At 44.6% G+C, this 22,467-nt stretch overlaps 2 protein-coding genes across 3 annotated transcripts in view; one reads left to right on the top strand and one right to left on the bottom strand.

Annotated features, from left to right (window-relative positions):
* Positions 1–196: 196 nt before the first annotated feature.
* Positions 197–22,027, bottom strand: TPGS2 (tubulin polyglutamylase complex subunit 2). Its single transcript, XM_035310310.1, has 7 exons — positions 21,931–22,027; positions 17,676–17,755; positions 10,074–10,161; positions 7,595–7,726; positions 4,673–4,786; positions 2,990–3,150; positions 197–1,690 (listed from the first exon to the last, which is right to left on the bottom strand). Exons 1-7 carry the CDS (start codon positions 22,001–22,003, stop codon positions 1,448–1,450), a joined length of 891 nt encoding a protein of 296 aa, XP_035166201.1. The 5' UTR covers positions 22,004–22,027; the 3' UTR covers positions 197–1,447.
* Positions 22,028–22,269: 242 nt separating this feature from the next.
* Positions 22,270–22,467, top strand: part of KIAA1328 (KIAA1328 ortholog) — a 173,348-nt gene continuing 173,150 nt past the window's right edge. For both annotated transcript variants that reach the window (XM_035310300.1, XM_035310301.1), the window contains exon 1: positions 22,270–22,374. In XM_035310300.1, the coding sequence (XP_035166191.1) occupies positions 22,323–22,374 (52 nt within the window). In that variant the 5' untranslated portion in view covers positions 22,270–22,322. The remainder of the gene's footprint in view (positions 22,375–22,467) is intronic.

Here is a 22,467-nt window from a genome sequence, read left to right as displayed (position 1 = left end):
CCTGGAGGGCTCTTTGAGCAATAACAGTGGTCTCTGGGTAAGTACTGGAAGCCAGCAAACCATGTTAGTGTGGGGCTGGATGGCTCCAGAAATTTTGAACATTGAACATACAATGGAAATAGAACAACTAGTTCACATAGATGAAGGGACTCATCCATCTGATAAACTGGGAACTTCATAATAGCTCAAGGTGGGATCAGCTTAAAAGACACTATAGCCTGTCTGTTCTCAATGTAAGATTCTGCACTGCATTAAAACAAAAACAAACCAGCCTGCACTCTGTTGTTACTGTACATCCTAGCACATGTGCTGCCAAAGGCATCTTCAAATACTTAATCACTCTGGAGGAAAATATTTAAATCTTTATTAAAATACTATTAAGCGCTTACAGGCTTCATCTTTCTGAAGGCCATGCAAACACTTGCAAAAGCCTCACAACATCCCTGTGAGGTAGGTTGGTCGTATGTAATTGTATGACTGTTTCATAAATAAAAGATGCTGCTCTTTAAATAATCAAAGCTGATTTGGAGATGGTGACTTTTATTTCCCTGCTTAGGCACAAAAGGGGTTGGTTGCTACCATGCATTTTCAGCGTATCTAAGAGGACAGAATGGCATTTAAGTGTAATGGAAACAGATGCAACTGAAAATCAGCAGTGAATGGGTTAAAGTGCAGTTCTACCCTGAAAACTTCCAGTACAGAAAACAGCATCAGGGGCTGGTAGGGCTGCAGGATCTCAGTGGCCCCTGGTCAGATTCTGCCCAATTAACAAGTGACAAAGGCTGAATGCTCAGCTTTGCAAAGGACATCACACAAATGTCATTATTCGAAAAGATATGGCACAAAGGCCAAGGAGTGGTCTGGGTTGTAAGAGCAAGTTCTAGGCCAACACAGAGATACGGAAGCCCCAGGTCCCTCTGCACTGTGAATCTCAGAGCAGAAGTTGGAAGGAGCACAGGGGAATGCAGTCTGAGTCTGTCTGAAGTGGAAGATAATTATTTGTTCTGTGGGTTCCAGCCTGCTCCCATAGCATGCAAGGTCAGGACAGGTTTCTTTCAAAGGAGATGGCAGAAATGTCCTTATGCTGTAATTCAGCATGAGTGGTCCATTAAAGTAACAGTGACTTACATTTACTTTCATTTCACTGCTGTAGTCGCACAGGAATAACAGCTTCCCCACAGAGCACCGACATCAAGGGCTTAATCACGTCCTCTGGAAAGTGCATACTCCAAGTAGCAGGAGGGAATTAAATCAGTGTCTCAAGGCTTTTCTCAGAGTTGCCTGGAACTACATCCCTCCCATGTCAAAGTACATGGTGGTTATATTTCATGCAAACACTGCAGTGCGTTTTCCATGGGCACATCTCTTCATGCACAAGGAGCTTGGTCTGAATCGCTGAGACTCTGCATCAGAACATATCAAAGCTTACTGCAAACGCTGTCTGGGGTCAGATCTGGGGGTCTCGCTTCTTTGAAGAATTCCCAGCTAGCGAGGAAGTCTTGGAGGAGGTCATGCTAGTGTGGCTCTTTTGGGCCCCTGCTGGCTGGGAAGGTGGTTTCTTTTTCATCACTGGAGTTTTGTTCTTGCTTTTAAATACCTTGTTGGGGTCCAGCTTGTTCACAAAGGAATCAGCTTCTTCAGAGAGGAGAGCTGTGTTGATGGTTATAGGTTTATACATGTTAAACCATTGCTGAAAGACAGGATGGTGAGGAAGGAGGAGGTTAAAAATCAAACTGCAATTAGACATTTTCTGCACGTTCCTCCTCACCCCAGAGCCCTGATTTTAATCATACACCACATAACAGTTAGCAGTTTACAGGACAAGGCAGAGTGCCCTGTGATAAGGATACGCAAGACACAGCTACAGTCCTGGAGCTGCCCCACATTCCAGACAGTGAAGAGGAGAACCAGACACAAACCTAACCAGACACAAACCTAAAACTACCTTTCCTGCAGTGTAACTCCTATCAGGAGCAACTCCTGACTTAAACCACAGGAGGAAAAGTAAAAGGGAGGGGATGAAACTAAACCACTTTTATTTAGGTTCAGAGAAGCAGACAAGATTAAAAAATCTGGAATGCAAAAGTGCTTATAAAATGGAAAAAAAACAGTTGCACTTCCCAAATAATAGCTTTCCACCCTCTCTGCACATACAGTGTTGCCGATTTAAACTCTTTACAGAAAGGATTTTGTATTTGTTCCTCTTCAGCCTGATTTTGTGTCTAGAAGTGACTACAATGTTGTTCTTTTTTGTTCCCATATGCCCCCACACCATTATGCCCTGAAGTTCCCATCTCTCGGCGTTTTTCCTATCCTTTTCTCATTGATGAAGTCGGGAAATGAAGCTGTAGGGGTTATAGTAATACAAGTCCCACTGACACCATCCTCAGTAAAATATTTAATAAGATAAGCAGAAAATCAATACCAAAATGCAATCTGTTCATGTACTGCTTAATGGAAAAAGGCTCTAATATACTATCCTTAAAGACCTTCACAAATGATAATGGTTAACATACTAGGAGGATTTGAACTAACAGAGGCTGCAAATGATTAGGGTATATATAAATAATTTCACCAAGATTTGTGCACATAATAGTATGTTCTGGCAAGAAAACTACAAAAAGGCAGAGCACAGACACATGCTAATGTACCACGCACCCAGCCCTGACTAATAAAGTAGAGAACAGTGTGACAGGGATGACACCAGGAACACAGGGCCAAATTCTGCAGCCATTGAAAGACGGGAAGTCGCCAGTGCTTTTAGTGAATTGTTTCTATGCACGCACAGGGCTGAGGCAGAGACCAAGGAATGTCATGCTGGCAATACAGCAGCCTTGTCTGGGTTAAGAGGAAGATGCTCACCAAGAAGTGCCAGGCCTTGCCAACGTGCACAGACATTGCCCAGGCCTATGTGCTGTGCCCTGCAGCAGTGCCTGCTCTATTCCCTGACCTCACACAATGCGGAAGCTGGGTTATGGTAAATCCTTACCTTGGCCTGGGGGCTCACCCCATAGCTGGTGAAGGCATACTGCCACTGCGGGAGACCCAGGTGAGTGATGAGCAGGCGGTAGTAGGCTGTGAAGGTTTTGGTGAGGAAATGCCAATACAGAGCTCTGTCCAGGAACCATATCTCTGTGTCTGGGGAGACAACTAGAACCAACCAACCAAAGTTGTTGCTTTGCAGTGATAGGAGATCAACCCCTGACCCAGCATTAAGTGGGAGACAAAACATACTTAGAGGAAAGGCTGCACCTTCTAAAACACAGCGTCCCTGACTAGCATAGATGATTATTCAGAGAGAATGTGGTTTAATGGTTAAGAGCATGGGAGCTGAAAAGGTCTTGGTTCTGCTCCCAGAATCACGCAATAGCCATTACAGTCACTCTCCCCGCTGTAAAATTGACGCAATTCTATTTCTTTCCAACTTGGGACTGACACTCTGCATTCAACACACTTGTACAACAGCAACTTTGCAGTGTAAGTTCCAAGCATTATTATAGCCAACATTTATCTACCCTGCAAAATAAAAACAAGAACTGAATTGTCAGTCATCTGGATTACTGAGTATAGAGTCCAGAGTCCGGAAGCCATAGGAGAGCATGTACTGCCAACAAAAACACATTTTACAAAATCTTGCTGTGGTGATAAAATCCTTCTCTGGTGGCAACACCCTTTGAAGAAACCACCATCAGATTACTAGCATAAAAAGAAGAGACTTTTCTTGGGAAATTGAGGTGCTGAAAATTGTCAGTTAAACACACTGCCTCCTATACTGACATTAACACTTAAAAACAGTGCTGCCTCTCCTTGCTCAGATTACTCAGGTTTTCAGCGTGTGCTGAAATCACTACCACTGGAAGGAAGATGACAGGTAAGAAGTTTCTGCCCTGAGAGTTCAAGTCACACCCAATTAAAACACAAGATAACAACCACAGGCCTTTTTCTTAAGAACAGGTATCCCCCAACTGCACACCCCCACACTGTGTACATGCACGTACGTGCACACACACCTAGTGACCTGTGTACTTTGACAGATGACAGCTACTTGACAAGTGACCTGTATGTTTCACTGATCCTTGATTGAAAACAACTGTCTGTGTGCCTTTCAGAAGGAACAGCTCAGCTTACATCTTTCACTCTGCTTTTCAAATCCTGCCACCAAATTTTGACCTAGTTAGCACCTGGAGGCTCTGCATCCACTTACATGGTGGCTGAAACAGTCTAAGTCTGTCTGAATGAGACGAGGACCTTTTTGTCATTCATCCTTTGCTTCTGAGCAGACACCCTTCTCATCAAAATGTAAACAAATTCTTCTAAGACATGCAAGTAACCATAAATACGGTAGTGGCTGAAGTCTAGCTCTCTGCATTATTTCAACATAATCATTTGCAGGTCATACATGAGTGCTTTCCTGGGTCAGTATGCAAGTATGCTATGCATACAGAAATACTAAGTTATAACTCAGACTCAAACATTAAAAGGAGGGAAGATGTAAGCTCCAGCTAAGCCACTGTTATGATGTAGCCACCGAGTTCAGCAGAGACAAGAAGTCTCAGTAAATGTTCATCTATAAACTGCAAAGGAGATCAGAAATGTAAGATGATTCTACACAAGGGGCTCCCAGGTACAATCTGCAAAAAGAGATGGCAAATTTTGCTCTTTTCAGTCTTACCTGGTTTAGCGTGCTTATAAACAAGGCAAACTTTCCCATTCCCGTTGCATGGGTCTAATTCAAAGATAAGGCTACGAGAATCGAAGTGTGGCTTCTCAGGTTTGTCTTCATCACCTGAAAACAGAAAAAAAAAAATAAAAAAAAATAAAAAAAAATTGAAACATGTTTGGAAAACTGACTGTGACTCAGCTGCAAAGAGTCGATCTATTTTGTAGTTATTAATAAATCAGCTGAGGAAGAACTAAACCAAACCATTGTATTTATACTTCTTGGAAAGGATTAAAGTCCAGATAGAGAGAAAGAGAGATGAGATTTCAAGTCTTCAGTAGGAAAACAAATCACAGAATCAAAAACAGATGGCTGAAAAAAACAAACATCAAGTTGCCCTGTAGTCCTTCCTTAAGGCATAAGGCAAGATCACAGGATCAGCTTTGTGGATGTCACTCCTGACAGGCACCTTATCTTTTCTTCTAGTGCACAATGTCACAATCTCCAGGCAGTCAACCCAAATGCATTGATATCACTTAGAAGTTTTCCCCATGTGGATCCTGAATCCTCTTTTCTGCTGAAGTCCTCTATTGTGTTCTATCCACTCTCCTTTATTTTTTCCTTACATTCTTATTTTCTGAAAAGATCAGAGAGAACTGTTCTTTTTCTGTTGACAGAAGACGTTGATGAAATTGGAGATGTATACATTTCTACATACATTCCAGTGTCACATCGGCCTCCTCAACAGCCACACATTCTGACTCTCATTAAACTTGTGGCACAAAACCATCACAGAGCCTTTCTACAGGACCATTTTGGGACCGTGGAGCTGTAAATTATTGAGGAATATCATTTTGTATTTTAATGCTGAAGAAGAAGGGAGACACAAGAGTTGTACCCTTCTGAGGAGTTCTCTGTGAAAATCAGAATGAGAAGTCTTACAGGGATTTAAACTTTTCTCAATGCAACTTACAAGAGCATCAGTGGAGGTCTAAGTGTCTAAATGGAAGCAGAATCTGGCCCATTTCACTACAATGTATAGAAGACCAGGACTGTCAACAAACTGGAATGTAGAAAAGAAAATAGTAAGGCTTTTGACAATGTTTCCCACAGTATTCTCCTCAAGAAACTGGCTGCTCTTGACTTGGGCTGGCACACACTTCGTTGGGTCAGAAACTGGCTGGGTAGCCGGGCCCAGAGAGTTGTGGTGAATGGAGTCAAATCCAGTTGGAGGCCGGTCACTAGTGGAGTCCCCCAGGGCTCGGTACTGGGGCCAGTCCTCTTGAACATCTTCATCGATGATCTGGACGAGGGGATCGAGTGCACCCTCAGCAAGTTTGCAGACGACACCAAGTTAGGTGCATGTGTCGATCTGCTCGAGGGTAGGAAGGCTCTGCAGGAGGATCTGGATAGGCTGGACCGATGGGCCGAGGCCAACGGTATGAAGTTCAACAAGGCCAAGTGCCAGGTCCTGCACCTGGGGCACAACAACCCCAAACAGAGCTCCAGGCTGGGAGATGTGTGGTTGGAGAGCTGCCTGGCAGAGAAGGACCTGGGAGTATTGGTTGATGGTTGGCTGAATATGAGCCAGCAGTGGGCTCAGGCGGCCAAGAAGGCCAACAGCATCCTGGCTTGTATAGAAACAGCGTGGCCAGCAGGTCCAGGGAAGTGATTGTTCCCCTGTACTCGGCTCTGGTGAGGCTGCACCTCGAGTACTGCGTTCAGTTTGGGCCCCTCGCTACAAGAAGGACACGGAGGTGCTTGAGCGAGTCCAGAGAAGGGCTATGAAGCTGGTGAAGGGTCTGGAAGACAAGTCTTACGGGGAGCGGCTGAGGGAGCTGGGACTGTTTAGCCTGGAGAAGAGGAGGCTCAGGGATGACCTTATCGCTCTCTACAGGTACCTGAAAGGAGGCTGTAGCGAGGTGGGGGTTGGTCTGTTCTCCCATGTGCCTGGTGACAGGACGAGGGGGAATGGGCTAAAGTTGTGCCAGGGGAGGTTTAGGTTGGCTATTAGGAAGAACTTCTTTACTGAACAGGTTGTTAGTCACTGGAATGGGCTGCCCAGGGAAGTGGTTGAGGCACCATCCCTGGAGGTCTTTAAAAGACGTTTAGATGTAGAGCTTAGGGATATGGTTTAGTGGAGGACTTGTTAGTGTTAGGTCAGAGGTTGGACTCGGTGATCTTGAAGGTCTCTTCCAACCTAGATGATTCGGTGATTCTATGAAAATTTCAGACACATTTAGGAGCTACAAAAGCTATAGAGATTCCGAGACAAGTCTGTGAAATCAAATAGCAATTTTTTTAAGGAGTCAATATGACACCTGGCTTTGTTCTTGTCTTCTTACTTCTTCCAGTCTTGTTAGACGGTAAGAGGTCTGGGTTTTCTTATCTTTTTTATTTTCTTTCCCCTCTCCAAACCACAGGATGGCCAGCATGTCCAGGCAGTCTGGAAATGCACATTTTCCAGTGTAACCTCGTACATCAATGTATTTACCGGAGTTGGTTTTTCCAATTCCAAAGAGCATATCCAGCTGCCTTTTCACTACCAAGACAAAACTGTTATCTTTTATTCATATAACACCCCAAGCACACAAAGATTTTACAAGTTGAATCATTGGAGGAGGTTTCAGTTACAAATGTAAAAAGGGAAAAGACAGAACAGGAGGACAGATGGACTGTTAAAAGAGTACAAAAATAATACTAGCAACTGGAAGAGTTAACAATACCTGTCAGATTTACAGCAAACATGTCCACATCTTAAGGCTGCAGGGGACTAATAAGATGTATAGTAGCTATGATCCAGGAGAGACAAAAAACATCTACCTGCAGTGACCTTTTCTGGAGCCACATCCACATGCTATACGGTAAAAGTATCCTAACACGGCAAAAGGGATGAGGCAGAGCATGCATTCCAACCTGATAACAGGACCTTACCTTCCTCATCCGTGTCATCTTCCAGGTCAGCGAGACACGGTGCATTAGGCAGGGCGTACATGGAGGAACCCCCAAGCCGACAAAGCTTTGAGATACTGTTAATCACCATGGAGCCCAGGGGCATTGGGGTATCTGTAATAAGACTGATCATTAATTACATTCCATGTCAGGAAAGCATAGGAGGTATTGCTTTTTCTCCAAAAATCTACTCAATCTCTTCTAAAACAGAGTGAACAGAAGAGATGCATATGCCTAAGAGGCCTGCACACTTAACCAAGCCAGGCTCCGTAAGAATGAAAATTGTTTTTTTTTTTTCAGACAACACGAGGTCATCAGCTCTTGCGCTACTGCAGGGCCAAGGAAATTTCAACTCAAAGGCCTTTATTTATTTTATCTGCTATAATCTGGAATAGGAAAGGAAGTGGTACTCATGTGACACGTCAGAGCTGTGCACATGAGAACCACACTAGTGACTAGGCCCGTGTTGCAGCAGTTAGCTCAGTCCTGTGAAATTGGCTCTTAAACATCCTGGGTAGCTACAGCCACCCCCACAACACTCTTTTCCCTGCTGCTGTCCTTTCTGCAAGGAACCACCCCACCCATTTACAATGCACTGGGTAGCTTGCCCTTTTATACACTCCATCTGCTGAGGGTGCATTCTCTTGAAACTCACCCCAACACAGGTTTTCAATTGTGGCAACATGTTGGTGCTCCTGAGTGAATGTTTGAGGACTTGCCACATGTGTCTCCTTCTGAGGACCAATACTGTCACTGGACATCAGGCCACAAGCACCCATTCAGCCACGTGCCAGCAAGAAAGGCCTCAGAAGGCACAGATCAGGCTTGCTCAAACAAGACAGTTATGCGAGCTGCTTGGTCTCCGTGCACTTGTGTGCTTTTTGTGCCACATAATTCAGAGGTCACAACACACTAAATCCCACTTGAAACATGATGGAACTTCAGTACAGATGCTACAGCCCTGATGTCTGAAATGAAATCCCACTTTGTGAAGAAGGCTCCTGTATCTGAGACTATCTCTTGATGCCAGCAGTGTCTACAGCCTAATCTGACAACCTGGCTTTAAGGTAACGAGAGCCAAGAGAAGACTCAGTGTGCCTGACACTTGCCAAACAAGAACAGATAATGAAGCTCGGTCCAGCTTTCCCTTCTGCCACAAACTCCAGAGATAATTCCAGTGAATGGACTTTAGCTGGTGGGAAGCAGAATCAGGCTCAGGCCTTGCAATTCTGGAGGCTGGTGATAATCTTGGTATGTATGGTATAAGGCAATTCCCTGATGCATTATTTCTTGTTATCACAGCAAGGTCTTGTCTTTGTGGCTGACTAATGTAAACGGTGTGACCTCTGCTCAGGTGCCTGACTGGTCTGGCTTCTGTTAACTGAGAAATGAGAACTATGTGAGAAGCAGGAAAACAACTTAAAAAAAATTAATCATATGTTCCATCTCAGCTGGGTAGGGTAAAGATGCAACTAACTAAGAAGACTGATCATCTTTCATAACTGTCATGATCTTTACAGCCTCTCTCTTTCTGGCTTATAAATGGGAACAGTCGGATGATTTCAGTAGATTCATTTCTCTCAGATTAAAGCCACCACACTGAGTGGAGAGACACTGAAGATACTAATGATGTGAAGGATTTTCTACAACACTCATTATGGCTCATACTCCAATGTGTAATTCACATGTTTATGTGGTAGAGAAGGACAGTCCCTTCCTCATACTGCAGAAATGGAAAAAGAGATGGAATATTCTGTCAACACAAGGTCCCAATTCTGGCCTTTTATTCAGTTTGCCATTTTAAAACGAGTGCACATATCAGGCCCCTCTGGATTACATATAAACACACACTGTTAATGAGAAAGCAGCATGTTCTGATGGTGACTCCTCTTACTGCCTTATGATGGGATAATGTGCTAGAAATGCTTCTCTCTCCATGAACCACGGAGGTAGTAGATTTAAATAACATACCTAAATCTGGGTGTTGATAGATTCTGTATTACAGATTTTTTATGTCATTCAGCCTTGTTTAATTTCTAGACAGTGTTTGGTGTACGTCTCTCCTGTAGAAGTCCAGCACATGCAAACAATAGGTTTTGCCCTGTTGCAAAGAAAGGGACTTCTGATGTGCACTCATACTTTTTTTTTTTCCTTCACTAAGACGTTTCTAAAATAGCCCACAATACAGTGCAGATCTGCACTCATTTATTGAATCAGAGATCAGTTTTCAAGCTGTCTAGCAGACAGAGTACTTCTTTTTTTTTTTGTTTCAAGTTAAGGAATGGTGCTAATTTTTCATTCAAAATGACTTGGTGTGTGTGCATGATTCTTACTCAGACTAAAGCACGACGCTGACGTGTGTTGAATGCAAAAAGAAAGTTTGAAACTAAAGAGATTCTGCACAGAAAAGACTGTCTGCAAAGAAATGAGGGTATCAGGAGAGAGGAACACATGGACTCACCATCAGTCTTCACACTCCAGGTCATCTGGAAGCCATCGGTCATGAGATAGAAGTTCTTTAAATCCTCTGGCAATATGCAGGAGTTTTTCTGCAAATCACAAGAGGCCCCAAGTGTTATGGGGAAATATGGAACATGCTTCAAACCCAAAGAACAACTGAATATTAGTACAGAAATATTTGCCACCATATGTTTAGCTCAACTCCAAGGTGACTCAAATCAGGTCAAATATATCAGCCTAAAAACTTGAGAGAAAACCGTACATTTCTTGAGTCTGTGCTACTGTATTAGCAAAGATGATGAGAGTAAATTTCACAAAGAGCAGTCCGTCATCACAGGGTGATTACAGATTGTTCCCCGAATGAGACAACCCATCATCCTGCAACACTAACCGCTTCTCCAGGATCACAGATATAAGGACAACCAGCTTTTCCATATATCTTTATGGCTTGCAAGAGTAGAGTTTTGTTCTAAATCAGACTAAACCTACCTGCTTCACTAAACCATGTATAGTAGTAGAACAAAGATTATTTTCTTCTGAGAGCTTTCAGTTCCAAGTAGGTGAGAGACGCACAGACTCAATAGTTGCCCATACTCAAGCTGGTTTCACATTTCACTTAACAGTATGCGTGCGAAAACACACAGAGCCAGTCTCACAAATGTGCTGGCCTGGTTTCATCCCACCAAACTTTGGCACTGAGCTGGGGACTCCTAAGCGTGCCTCCTTCTGAGCCAACAGAGAAAGAGGCACTTGTATTGAGCTGTTAAGAGTGTTTCTAAGACACAAGATCCTTCTCCTATGGGTATCTTCATTGTGGAAGAAGCCTTTCTTAACTTAGACACTCAAGCAACAAATATGAAGGAGGGAGGATAAAGGCTTAATCCTCAGAACAAGAAGCCTACAGAACTATAGTCAACTGCAGGTACTGCTCCTGGTGACAGGAGAGAGTGCAGACCAGTGACCCTTCACTCCCACTGATGTGGCGAGAACACAAAATGAAACGCTACAGAAACATGTCAGTTTTAAGAAGACAGGCAACGTGTATGGTGAAAGAACTTACTGGTTGCTTTGTTTGCAGTTGTTTTAGTGAAAAAAAAGGATCTGTAAAAGATTGAGGTGAGTTCACATTTAAAGCATCAGCTCAAGATTCCATGAGAATAGGACCTGAAAACTCAAGAGTTTAATTACTAAGAAGTTTGGAAAGATGAACTCTGTGTGTCTAGCCGAATCTTTAAAGTCGCCAGTGATGCTAGTTCCAAAATTTCTGTGTTGACTTGTCCCAGAGCTGCACCATTCTCCTTAAGGAAACGTTTTCCCAACTGCAGTCTGAATCTCCAAGTTGCAACTTGTAGTCATTCTCTCTATTCAGTGCTTTTAAACCTTCTCAGAAACAAAGACATAAATTAGCTCTTTGGGGGTCAAACTCTAGCATTAAACCAGAAGGACAGACAACTTCCTTAAAACATAGATCTGAGACCTGCATATAATCACAGGAGTCAGGCAGCCACCATTTACAGAGAAAATGAACGTGAGATTTGCAACATGGCATATCTGATGACTCAAGTGCTTCTGTGAGGGGATTTCCATCCTTTTTCAAAAAAAAAGAGGTCTACTTCTTTCATTAAGACTGTTTTAGAGATACCCTGTTGGATACGGCCTGCTCTTTGTGCAGTGGGTTTGACACTCGGAACAAGAAAATACAAAAATACAAACTTTAAGAGCATTTAAAGGTCAGCAGTACTGTCCCCCATCTACGTTTATCATGCCACAGATCCAGATGTTATTCAGGTAGGTATTCATAACTTGGCCTCAGAGGCCTGGATGAGTTTCAGAGCAGCTACAGAATTGCTCTGGAGAAAAGAGAGGTGTCACACCAACAACTTTCCAACACGATCCCTCTGCCGGGACTGGATTTGTAACATCCTCAGAACGGTGATCAGATTCTTCCCCATGTCTGCAGCCTGTGCATATCCTGACACCTGCCCAGACTGTTCCTCAATGCCTCTATCCAGCAGGAGCCACCTCCTAGCTGCGCATTCAGCTGCTGTGCTGGCTTCTGGTCTTCAGTGACTGATATGAGGAAGGAAAGGTTCTGGCCTTCTGTCCACATCCCTTCCCCACCTATGGATCTAGGCAGCCTATTCTTTGAGTTGTTACAGTCCCTGTCCCCTACGCTGTGGCATATACACAATGCAGATATGTGTAACTCACCCCCGAGCTTCACTCCTGCATGCTAAATAATGCACTTTCTGGGCATATCCATTTATGCCTACAGCCGACAACTGACAAGTCCTAGATACTAATGGCTTTGCAGCTTCCAAGAGGGCACTTTGCTTTACTCAGCCCATCAGCAGCCTGTCACTAACACAGTGTTTTTCTAACCCATCTTGCCAAAATCTCCAGAGGTGACAGCTACTGAAGCAGAGAATCTGATACTACAGAAACTTAAGATCATCTGATAAGAGCCTGCTGATGGCCAAGGGCCTGGTGGTAAGTTTCAGAAGATTACTAAACCACATGGACATATCTGAAGTTCTTCAAATGCCTTTAACAAACACACCTTCTTCTGTGGGTTCTCCTCAGCACTAAATATTTATAGTTTCATGCTGTACTTTCACCACTTCTGATTTCAAGCTGTAGCTATAAGCACAGTGACTAGGTTTAAAACTATGAAGAAAATATGACAGTCCTGCTACAAAGACTCAGAAGAGCAGAAATGTTTACATAGCACTTTTAAACCCCCACCCACCCCCCCAATTTTTACTAATCTACCCCAGCAGCCAAAATATATATGGGGTATATATGGCAACAGCTCTCTTGGTTTTCGTGGGTGTCCCTCTGTAAGTGGGAGAACCGGATCCATTGGGATGACAGGTCCATGCACAAAAATCATGTCTAGAAAGGCCTTCTACCCCAAGTCCTCCTTTTTCTGGAAGGAACCAGCTACACGTGCATGTTTCTCCAGCTGGCCACCCTCCCAGCTTTGGATTCTCCTAAACATGTCCCCCTGTTTGACTTTCAAAATGCTGGTGGGAAATTCTGTACCACAGCAGATCTGGTAAAACAGATCTAGAAAGCTTTATTAATACCTTTCTCTCCCATCTGACAGAAAGGACTGACTAATATGTCATATTATGCTTAGCCACATGACTCTATGACTTCAAAACAGTGTTTTTTTGATAGCACAGACAGAGTAACAAGCCATTATTGTATAACAAGAATGGCTTAATCTCTAGCTGCTATGTTCCCCCTGCTCAACTGGTAGTTTCCAGGGTTGTGATCTCCAGCCCCATAAAATACAATATTCCTAAAAACGTGCCAGAATTTGCTTAACCACAGCCCTGGCAAACAGCCGTTTTCATCCCAGTCATCTGGTTGCACTCATCAGCTCATAAAACAGAATATCCCAAGTGCCCAATATGGTGTGTGAGGTCTATTTCTTTTGTTTATTGACCATAATATCCCCAAATAGTCTCCCAAGAAAGCACAGTCCCTTGAGGATAGAGAATATTAGAAACAGGGAGGCTTTGCTGCCAAGAATCGATCAACGCTGGATCCAGAGCTAAAACACTGACTTACAGCAATTCCCACAAATCACTATTGAAATAATGCCTCCCAAGCAAATATCTTAAAGAAATGGAGAGCAATCAAAGCATATAGCTCTAGAGAAACTTCTCTGAAAATCCAAATGATTGCTATCCAGCTTCTGAGGAGAGGAAGAAGGGATTTATGCCACTTCTCAGGGCTTCCAAGTAGCAGAGCACACCAGCAGCCACCTTTCTTTCTCCCTGTGTGTATCTGACAGGTTAATTTTTGTAACCTACTGAGACTTTCCTGTTCATCTTTTTTAACTCTGATCCCGGTGGGGCTCCCAGAATTTCCCGTCCCTTCCTCTTATGGAAAGGCACAGGGCTGGTGTGGGCCGGTTCCCTGCTGCAGAGAACAGTGTTTGGCAGTTCTCTTGAGGATGATGCTGTGCAGCTGGTATTTTAAAGTAGATTATTGTAAGGCTCCACAGGAGGAAAATACTATATCAGTAACACTAACTGCCTACCAAAAGTACTCCAGCCTGTTCCCCATCAAGCAGCTTGAAGAACTGTAGCTTTCGTTCTGCACTGGTTCTGCTGGCTCCACGCCTGCAGCTCTCCCACCCGCCGTGCCACAGGGCAGGTGGAAGGAGGGCAGGTCCTGTGCTCCTGGGTGTCCAGGACTGCAGGCTCAGCTAACGCTGAGGGAGGGCATTGCAAAAGGATGGGAAGAAGGGGCCCTGTGGATCTGTGCACCTGCACACAGATTTCTGAGTCAAAAGGAGATATGGTAGACGCAATGAAGATGGCTTCTAGGATAGCCAGGAACAGCCACCTCAGTTCCCAGTGGGATTTACATGCAGAGAGCTTCTGAGTTGTCTGGCAGCGTAAGACAGCCCACAACAGAAAAGCCCCGGACTGCTGGAGGGCTTTTTTCAATTTTATTACAGAAAAATAAACCTTTGTAGACAAAGAGAATAAGAAGAAACAAAAGATTACTCATGTGGAGTTGTAGCATATCAATGCTCCAGAGCCAGCTGAGGGCAGCTTGGACACTTAAGAAGCCAATTAGAGGAACTGGCAAAACGACCTCCTTCATTTTGCGTGACTTGCTGAGGTGCTGAGCCCTGGGACTCCCAGCTTCCCCAACAGATGCAATTTTATATTTTTGAAAAGCAAACCAATGATCGGAGTGACTTATTTCTCCTCCGGTTGAGGCAAAAAGGAAATCTAGATCAGACACTGTCACTGCAGGTACTGGAGTGCCTCCTGTCAATATTTTAGTACCACGACTGCTCTTACAAACTAAACTGCACATAGAGGGTAGCAGGGCAGTTGCCAACCAAGTTGTAGGAGTGGGAAATGATTCATAGCAGGATATACAGGTATTGGCGCTGGCGTTCCAGTGACCTGAAAACTCTGTCTCTACTCTCCCTTCTACCGCTTGTCTCACTTTCTTTGGGAAAAGATAACATCTTTACAGGTCTGAAATACCAGGAATCATGAAAAAAAATACCTGCTTTCATTCAAATATTTTGAAACGCTTTAAGTTTTCAGAAAGTGATGTTACCCACATAAATACCTGACAAACACGTATCTTAAATATTTTTGTGAGTGTGCTGATTTCCAATAAAATATTCTGGATTGATTTCAGGTCACCAGCTCTTTCTGCTTGCTTGAGTCTAAAAGAAGGCCTTGGAAAAATCTGTTCTCTTGCTGTATTACTGCACTGTAACCTGTTAAAATGTTCACTGTCCCTCATAGAGCACATTGCAGCTGACTCGTCCTCAATAAGCTGTTCTAAGATTTTAAAACTTCCACCATTGCATCCAGTTAAGTACTTGCACAAACTAGGCATAGCCCCATTTAATCACAGCTGATCAAGACAAGCAGAAAAACTGCCAGCATTATTAAAATACAATTTTAATAATTCATAACTAAAAAGGCTGATTTTTCTTATAAGAGTTTCAGAATACCAGGGATTTTCTCTTGGCAGAAATACATTTCCTTTGCAAAACTGGAATGGGATTGGAAAAAAAAAATGCTTCTAGAAAAACTGTTTAAATATACATATCTTAAGAGCAGAGCTTTTATTTGGTGAGTCTCAAAAAAAAAGAGGGGATTCTTTTGGGAAAAAAAAAAAAAAAAAAGGGAGTATAATTTCGGGAATAATTTATCCAATTTTTCCCTACATTGCATAAAAAGGCCTTCAAATAGTATCCTAACCAAATATGTAGAGGGGAGTTAAAAATACTGTCTATGTCAAGACCGTGTTAAAAGCTCAGCCATGGAGAAAATGATTATGTGCATAAGCGTTGCCACCTAGTGGCTACGAGAGAACACTGATGAAAGTGACGTGAATATGCATACCAAGAGAAGCAAGTAGGGTGAGCTTGTAGAAAAAAGAGGTACCAGTTCAGCCCTGAAGGGCCTTGTGAGGTGCTGAATGCCTTGCACTCAATCAACACTGCAGGACACGTTGCGATTGCCTGGACTGTGGTAGATATCAGACTTCATCCCTCAGGAAATAAAGGAAATAAATGTGCTCAGGAAATAAAGGAAAAAGTATTTATCTTTTAATTAAAGAAAGAAGATTTCAAATCTCATCAATACAACTGGAAACAAAAAGAAAAAACATAGTGAACTTCTTAACTGTTTGCGGTCCAGTCCAACTGCATCAACTTACTTTTCACCACTTACTTCCATAATTAACCTATCTCCTTCATTAGGGGAAAAATGCTGAAACTTTGACAACTTTGAAACAACGTATGTTGGCTGAAGTATTTCAAAGCTTGGTTTTACAAGAACAGTTACAATTTAAAACAAACCTGATATAACTTTGAGGATAAGAAGCACCTGAAAATGGGAACAACCTGTTATGGAAGAGCAGTCCTCTCTTCTCCAATACAGAGGAAAAGGAGTGAGCGTCACTCTGCTGCTCCCAGACCTGAGCTCACAGCCAGGGTGCCTCAGACTTTCCAGCCCTGTAAATCCAACACCTAACAACTACGGGAAATCAGGAACCAGTTCACATGAACCTGGAAAATCGGACATTTTTGCCTGACCACAGTTAGGGCTACTGTACAAGTTCCAGTAACTAACGCAGGTTTCCATCGCATATATTCTGACCTGGATTATTCCTAAGTATCGCTAACTGGGATTGGATGCTACCAGAACTAGTGAAAGATTTTTCACTATATTTTGGAAAACAACTGTAAATGGCAAGATAGCAAAGGGGAATGGAAACAAGTACAGCGTTTGGGATAATGTGCATGTGGGCATAGTCAGGGTTGGAGGGAGGACAATTCACTCAACTCTGTTCTCTGCCATTCTCCTTCCCAAAGGCCAGTCAGCTACAATTCCTTCCCAACAAGTGAGAAATACCTAAAAAGTAGCTATTCTCCCATGGTATGGGACTGATGAATGTATATATGTTCAAAAAGAGGACTAAAACTGTCACCTCTGTCTACCAAAGTCACACAACAGTATTCAGGAGCACACAGCCTGATGCAGCGAGGTCAGTGAACACGGAGTTGAGGTTGCACGTGCCCTTTGTGGTGTTCTAGAATGGGCAGTGGAACATGCTTTGGCAAAAAGATTGTGTCTGTTTGTCAAAGAAGAAATGGGGGCTATGACAAATGCAAGTGACTAGCTGAGACTAAAAAGAGAAAGGGATAACTGGAACGAACTCTGTGGCTCATTGGTATTTTCCATCTTGATGCCTTTACCTTTAAAGGCTGTAAGTTAAAAGAGCTTAATTTTGCCGGCAAGGATCTTGGAAAATAGTTTCAGACCTGGGTCAGAACAATGTCTGTTCTCCACTGCGTCACCACTGCAGCTGCCTCCTTCTTAGAGGTGTCACTGAACACATCCACACTGATGAAATTTCTCTAACAGCACAGGTGCATGAGATAGCCTAAAAACTGAGTAATACCTGATCTACGAAAAAATAAGGGTTTCGCTCTGCATCAAACTTGGTAATAGGTGGTCTCACAAACAAGCCATTGCGTTTGGTGCTCTCCACAGGCGGCACATTCAGACCAACCTCTCTGCAGTATTACCACGAAAGTACTCACCTGTTCCCATGAAATAATTGCATGGCGGTCGGCTGGCTCCTTTTCCACAAATGTCACTTCAGCAACTCCTGGAGAAGTCTCTAAAAGGAAAAGAGGAGCCTGTTTGCAGCTGGCACGGGTGACACCGGGCACTGCTAGCCAGACAATTTTGCAAGCTAACTTGACTGACAGCTGGGGAAAAGGCATTAATGACTGCAAACATTGTGCTGGTGACTAAGCAGTCACTTTCTTTTGTCTGTAATTGTACCCAATGTGTCTTGGCAGGAGGATGCCTGGTGCTGCACAAGATGCCATCCTTTGATGGGTTTATAAAAACAAGAGTGCCTCTGTGTGTGTATCTATATATAGACAGATAGATGCAGACCTACATTTTGTATTCAAGGTCTGATCGTTTGCAGAGACTTCATGGAAAACAACAACAAAAAAAATCAGCCATGGGTTCCTGGGCAAACTCAGCAGAGATGAATCCCTGTCTGTAAGTGTGCCCTGTGCTTTCAGTCGGGCAGGATGTTCTCAGCTTAACACAAAATGTTGTGCAGCGTTGCCGTGAATTGTTAACAACCACGTTCTTCAAAGGCAGGCACATCTCAGTGCTGGGTTCAGTGGGTTTGAGCACACGCAGAATCTGATCCTGCTGAAGGAACCCGCATCAGCAAACATCGGTTCTTTGGAACCCCAGCTGGACACATGCAAATCTGTTACAAGCACTGAGCTCATCGTTATAAAAATCATCTCAATGTTTTATGGGAAAGAATGCTACATAAATGCAAGATGCTAATCTACATGGTGCTATCTTGGCAGGTGTGTGACAGTCTCCCTTGCACTTATTATTTTATAATGTTTTACTTCATCTACAGCCAACTGAAATAGTTCCAACTGACTTCATTCACTTTGGATCAGGTCCAGAAAGACTACTTACTTCTTGTTGTGGGAATTGCAAGCCCAGCACACAAGGCTGTACAGTAGAAATGATCACTATGCAGGGCTTTCAAGACCTGCTCTGCTGTGAAAGTATTGGCTCCCGAAGCAGTCACACATATTGTAATTGCTTTCTGATAAAACATACACAGTGCACTAGACGGGAAAGGCAGGCACCAGAGAGCTTTGGTTTGGTTTTTATCTCCAGTTCTGGGCTTTTCATTCCAGCAGTGGTGTTGCCCTTGTCTGTTCTGCTGGTGAAAGAGCAGCGCTCAGTTCCAGAAAGCCTGAATGTTGCTTCAGTGGGAAGTATTGATTCTTACATTGTCAGATAATTTAAAAGACAAAGCATAGCACCAGAAAACCAAACTCCAAGTGCAAATAACAACAGTAATAATAATAGTAGGTCGGTCACCTAGTAACCCTTCAGGCCAGCGCAGGGCACAACACACAGAAGGCTCTCTGATGCTTTGCCAATTCACATCAAATAGTTGGGTGCAAGGCAGGGGGATCTGTCTCTTGCTCAAAAGCTTTCCATATGTATTCTGTTCCTAAAGAACCGTGTGGAATCAATGATCTAACCAGCCTTCTCCTTCTAAGCTATGCAAGTCTTATAATAAGTTAAGAGATTATAATAACAGAGTAATTGTTATTTCTGTGATCAAAGAAAACAGCAGAGATGTTTAATTCATCATGCACAAAGGCTCGGCTGGGATGATGGAAGATTTAATATCCTATCAGTCATAGGAAGATGCCTAAGAATAAGCGAGCTGCAACTTCTAAAGAGGTCTGAACCAAATCCAAGATCAAAAGAAAGAGAAACTCCATCTTAAAAGTCTGAATGCTATATTAAAAATATCCAGTGGGTGAGCTGAAGACCACATTTAACAGATGTGTGTAAGTACGGACAGGAGCTCTATTAAATATTAAGGAGGAAGAGAAGGATAACTCTGCCCTGGGTTGCTTTTTCTTCCAGATGGAAGAAATCAGGAAGCCAACTAAGTTAGAGAAAAGACACAGGATAAAGCTTGACTAGTTCAGGAGAATCTTCCCACTTAAAACTATTCGGAATTAAGGTCACAGTAAACTCCGTCCTGTTTTCAGGAGATTTCATCTGGAAGCTTCCACAATGCTTTCCACTGTTAAACCTGAAAGACCTGACGCAAAGGTCTGAGCACAGAGCTGAAGCAGGAACCAGTCCTTATGGTAGCATAAGTACTTCCTGCAAGTTGGATAAACTCTCAACACCTTTGTGAAACTGATGAGGTAAATTCTTACCTAATAAAGGCTGCTAATAGCGAAGCATAGACCTGCTCTGGACAGTCCTGAACAGCTAACACCTGCCATTCAAACTTACTTGTGAGCAAGCGAACTTTCTGGAATTTGCTATTAGTCATTAAATTCCAGCAAACTGAACCATACTGGGAATGGAAACGGATGCCCCTCTTTTTCCTCCCTCCCGTATCTTCATAACACTTCTGAGAAATCTCCTATTTTGCAGGCAATTCCACATATACTAACAAACAAACAAAAACTCCTATACAGAGTTTATCTAAATAAAAATTTGTTCTCAGAAATGGTGCCATGAACATTTGTTGATAAAGGTATTAGAAAATTGGCCCTCAAGCTCCCATTACTGGACGTGCAAAATTTTGTTGTTTGACAGGGCTGAGTTTCATTACACGATCATTTCTGTGCTGTGAAAAAGTGTTTTACAAACTCAAGAGTTAAAAACCTCTTGCTGCTTTTATGTCATACTTGGCAGAAAAGTATCCACTGGCTTCATGAGACTTACCAGAAGAAGATATTTTAAAATAGGAGTTTCTAGGGCTGCAAACTACTGAGTAAGGCATCCTTCTGAATCAGATACCCTTTGTTAGAGAAAAACTGAACAGATTGGTAATGTTCCTCAAAATTTGTAGTTCAGCAACTCTAATTAACATGGTGGCATACTTTGCGTGCTTTGGATGACTTAACTGGGCAAAAACGTGTGAAATTCCTGGGAGGAGTGGAAAAACAGAGAAAGGACCAGAATAAAACAACCCAGCAATGGGCTGGGGTGTGCACTGCTATCACAGAATCATCTAGGTTGGAAGAGACCCCCAAGATCATCAAGTCCAACCTCTGACCTAACACTAACAAGTCCTCCACTAAACCATATCCCTAAGCTCTACATCTAAACCTCTTTTAAAGACCTCCAGGGATGGTGACTCAACCACTTCCCTGGGCAGCCCATTCCAGTGACTAACAACCTGTTCAGTAAAGAAGTTCTTCCTAATAGCCAACCTAAACCTCCCCTGGCACAACTTTAGCCCATTCCCCCTCGTCCTGTCACCAGGCACGTGGGAGAACAGACCAACCCCCACCTCGCTACAGCCTCCTTTAAGGTATCTGTAGAGAGCGATATGGTCGCCCCTGAGCCTCCTTTTCTCCAGGCTGAACAATCCCAGCTCCCTCAGCCGCTCCTCGTAAGCCTTGTTCTCCAGACCCCTCACCAGCTTCGTAGCCCTTCTCTGGACTCGCTCAAGCACCTCGATGTCCTTCTTGTAGCGAGGGGCCCAAAACTGAACGCAGTACTCGAGGTGCGGCCTCACCAGAGCCGAGTACAGGGGGACAATCACTTCCCTGGACCTGCTGGCCACGCTGTTTCTTAGGCAAGCCAGGATGCTCTATCTTGTACAACGCGCAAGAGCACAAATGTGGGAAAGGCTAGGAATTTTTTGAAAAGGCCTATTAAAAGATGCATAGTTTGCGATGTTTGATCAACAGCGGTTCTACCTTTGTAATGGTCTTGGAGTGTAGTTTTACAACTGGAAAACAAACAAAAGAAAAACACTAGAGGAAACTCCCAAGAAGTCCAATAAAAAGCCAGGAAAAGGACACTGAACAGAGCCTGGGGAAGAAATCCTGTCCTCACTGAGGACTTTTGCCCTGATCCTTCAATCTCATCCCCCTAAGGCCCAGAGCCGGTGCCGTTAGCGATGCCTCCGTGTGCCGGCTGAGGCTGAGCACAGAAGACGACCAGGCGGTTTCCCCCTTCTCCAGGCTGTAACATTCACACAAAGGCACTCCGGAAAACGCTGTTGGCGCTGCGGCTCCCCACAGCACCTGGTGTCCCTGAGGGGTCGGGACGGGTCGCTGCAGCCCCTGAGGGCCACGGCTGGGGACGGGGGCATCACCCCGAGCCCCCTGCCCCGAGAGGGGCGCGGGGCAGCGCCCAGCCCCCCGGGAACCCCCTGCCCCTGCCGGGCACCCCCTGGGGGCGGACATTTTGTGCGGCGTCCCCTCTGCCTGCCCCACCCCGGGGCCGTCCCGGCGGCCCTCGCCCGGCACTCACCCAAAATCCGCGTCACCCCCAGGGTGAGCTTGTCCAGGTGGGGCTTCAGGCTGCCGGGGGGCCGCTCCTCCATGCTGGAGAGGTGGCTGGGGGCGTGTGTCTGCTTCTGTTCCGCTTTCTCACCACTTTTGACCTTCCTCCCCCGCCGTAGCCGCCGCTGTTCCCGAGGTGTTCTGGGAGGTGTAGTTCCCCCAGACGCCCGTAGCGGGCGCCACGCCTCGCGTGGCCTCACGGGAGTGGTAGTTCGGAGGCTGCGCGGCCACGCCGGCAGCTGGCGCCGGCGGGACTACCCCTCCCAGAATGCCCCTCTCTTCCGCCCGCCGGCCGCGCCAATGGGCGGCGAGCGCCGGGGGGGCGGCGGGGGGCAGGCTGGGAGTGGCGGTTGTTTCAAGATGGCGGAGGTGGCCGCCGGGCCGGGCGGGGACGTGTACTGGAGCCGGGAGGGTATCCTTCGGCGGGCGGGGGGCGGGGGGGGGGGGGGGGGAGGGGGGGGGAAGGGAAGGGTGGCCGGGGTGTGCCCCCGGGCGTCCCCCCGGG

The sequence above is a fragment of the Oxyura jamaicensis genome, chromosome Z (assembly GCF_011077185.1).
Source record: "Oxyura jamaicensis isolate SHBP4307 breed ruddy duck chromosome Z, BPBGC_Ojam_1.0, whole genome shotgun sequence".
Lineage (NCBI taxonomy): Eukaryota > Metazoa > Chordata > Aves > Anseriformes > Anatidae > Oxyura > Oxyura jamaicensis.
The sequence above is the reverse complement of the archived record's forward strand: the minus strand, read 5'-3'. Positions and strand labels throughout refer to the sequence as shown.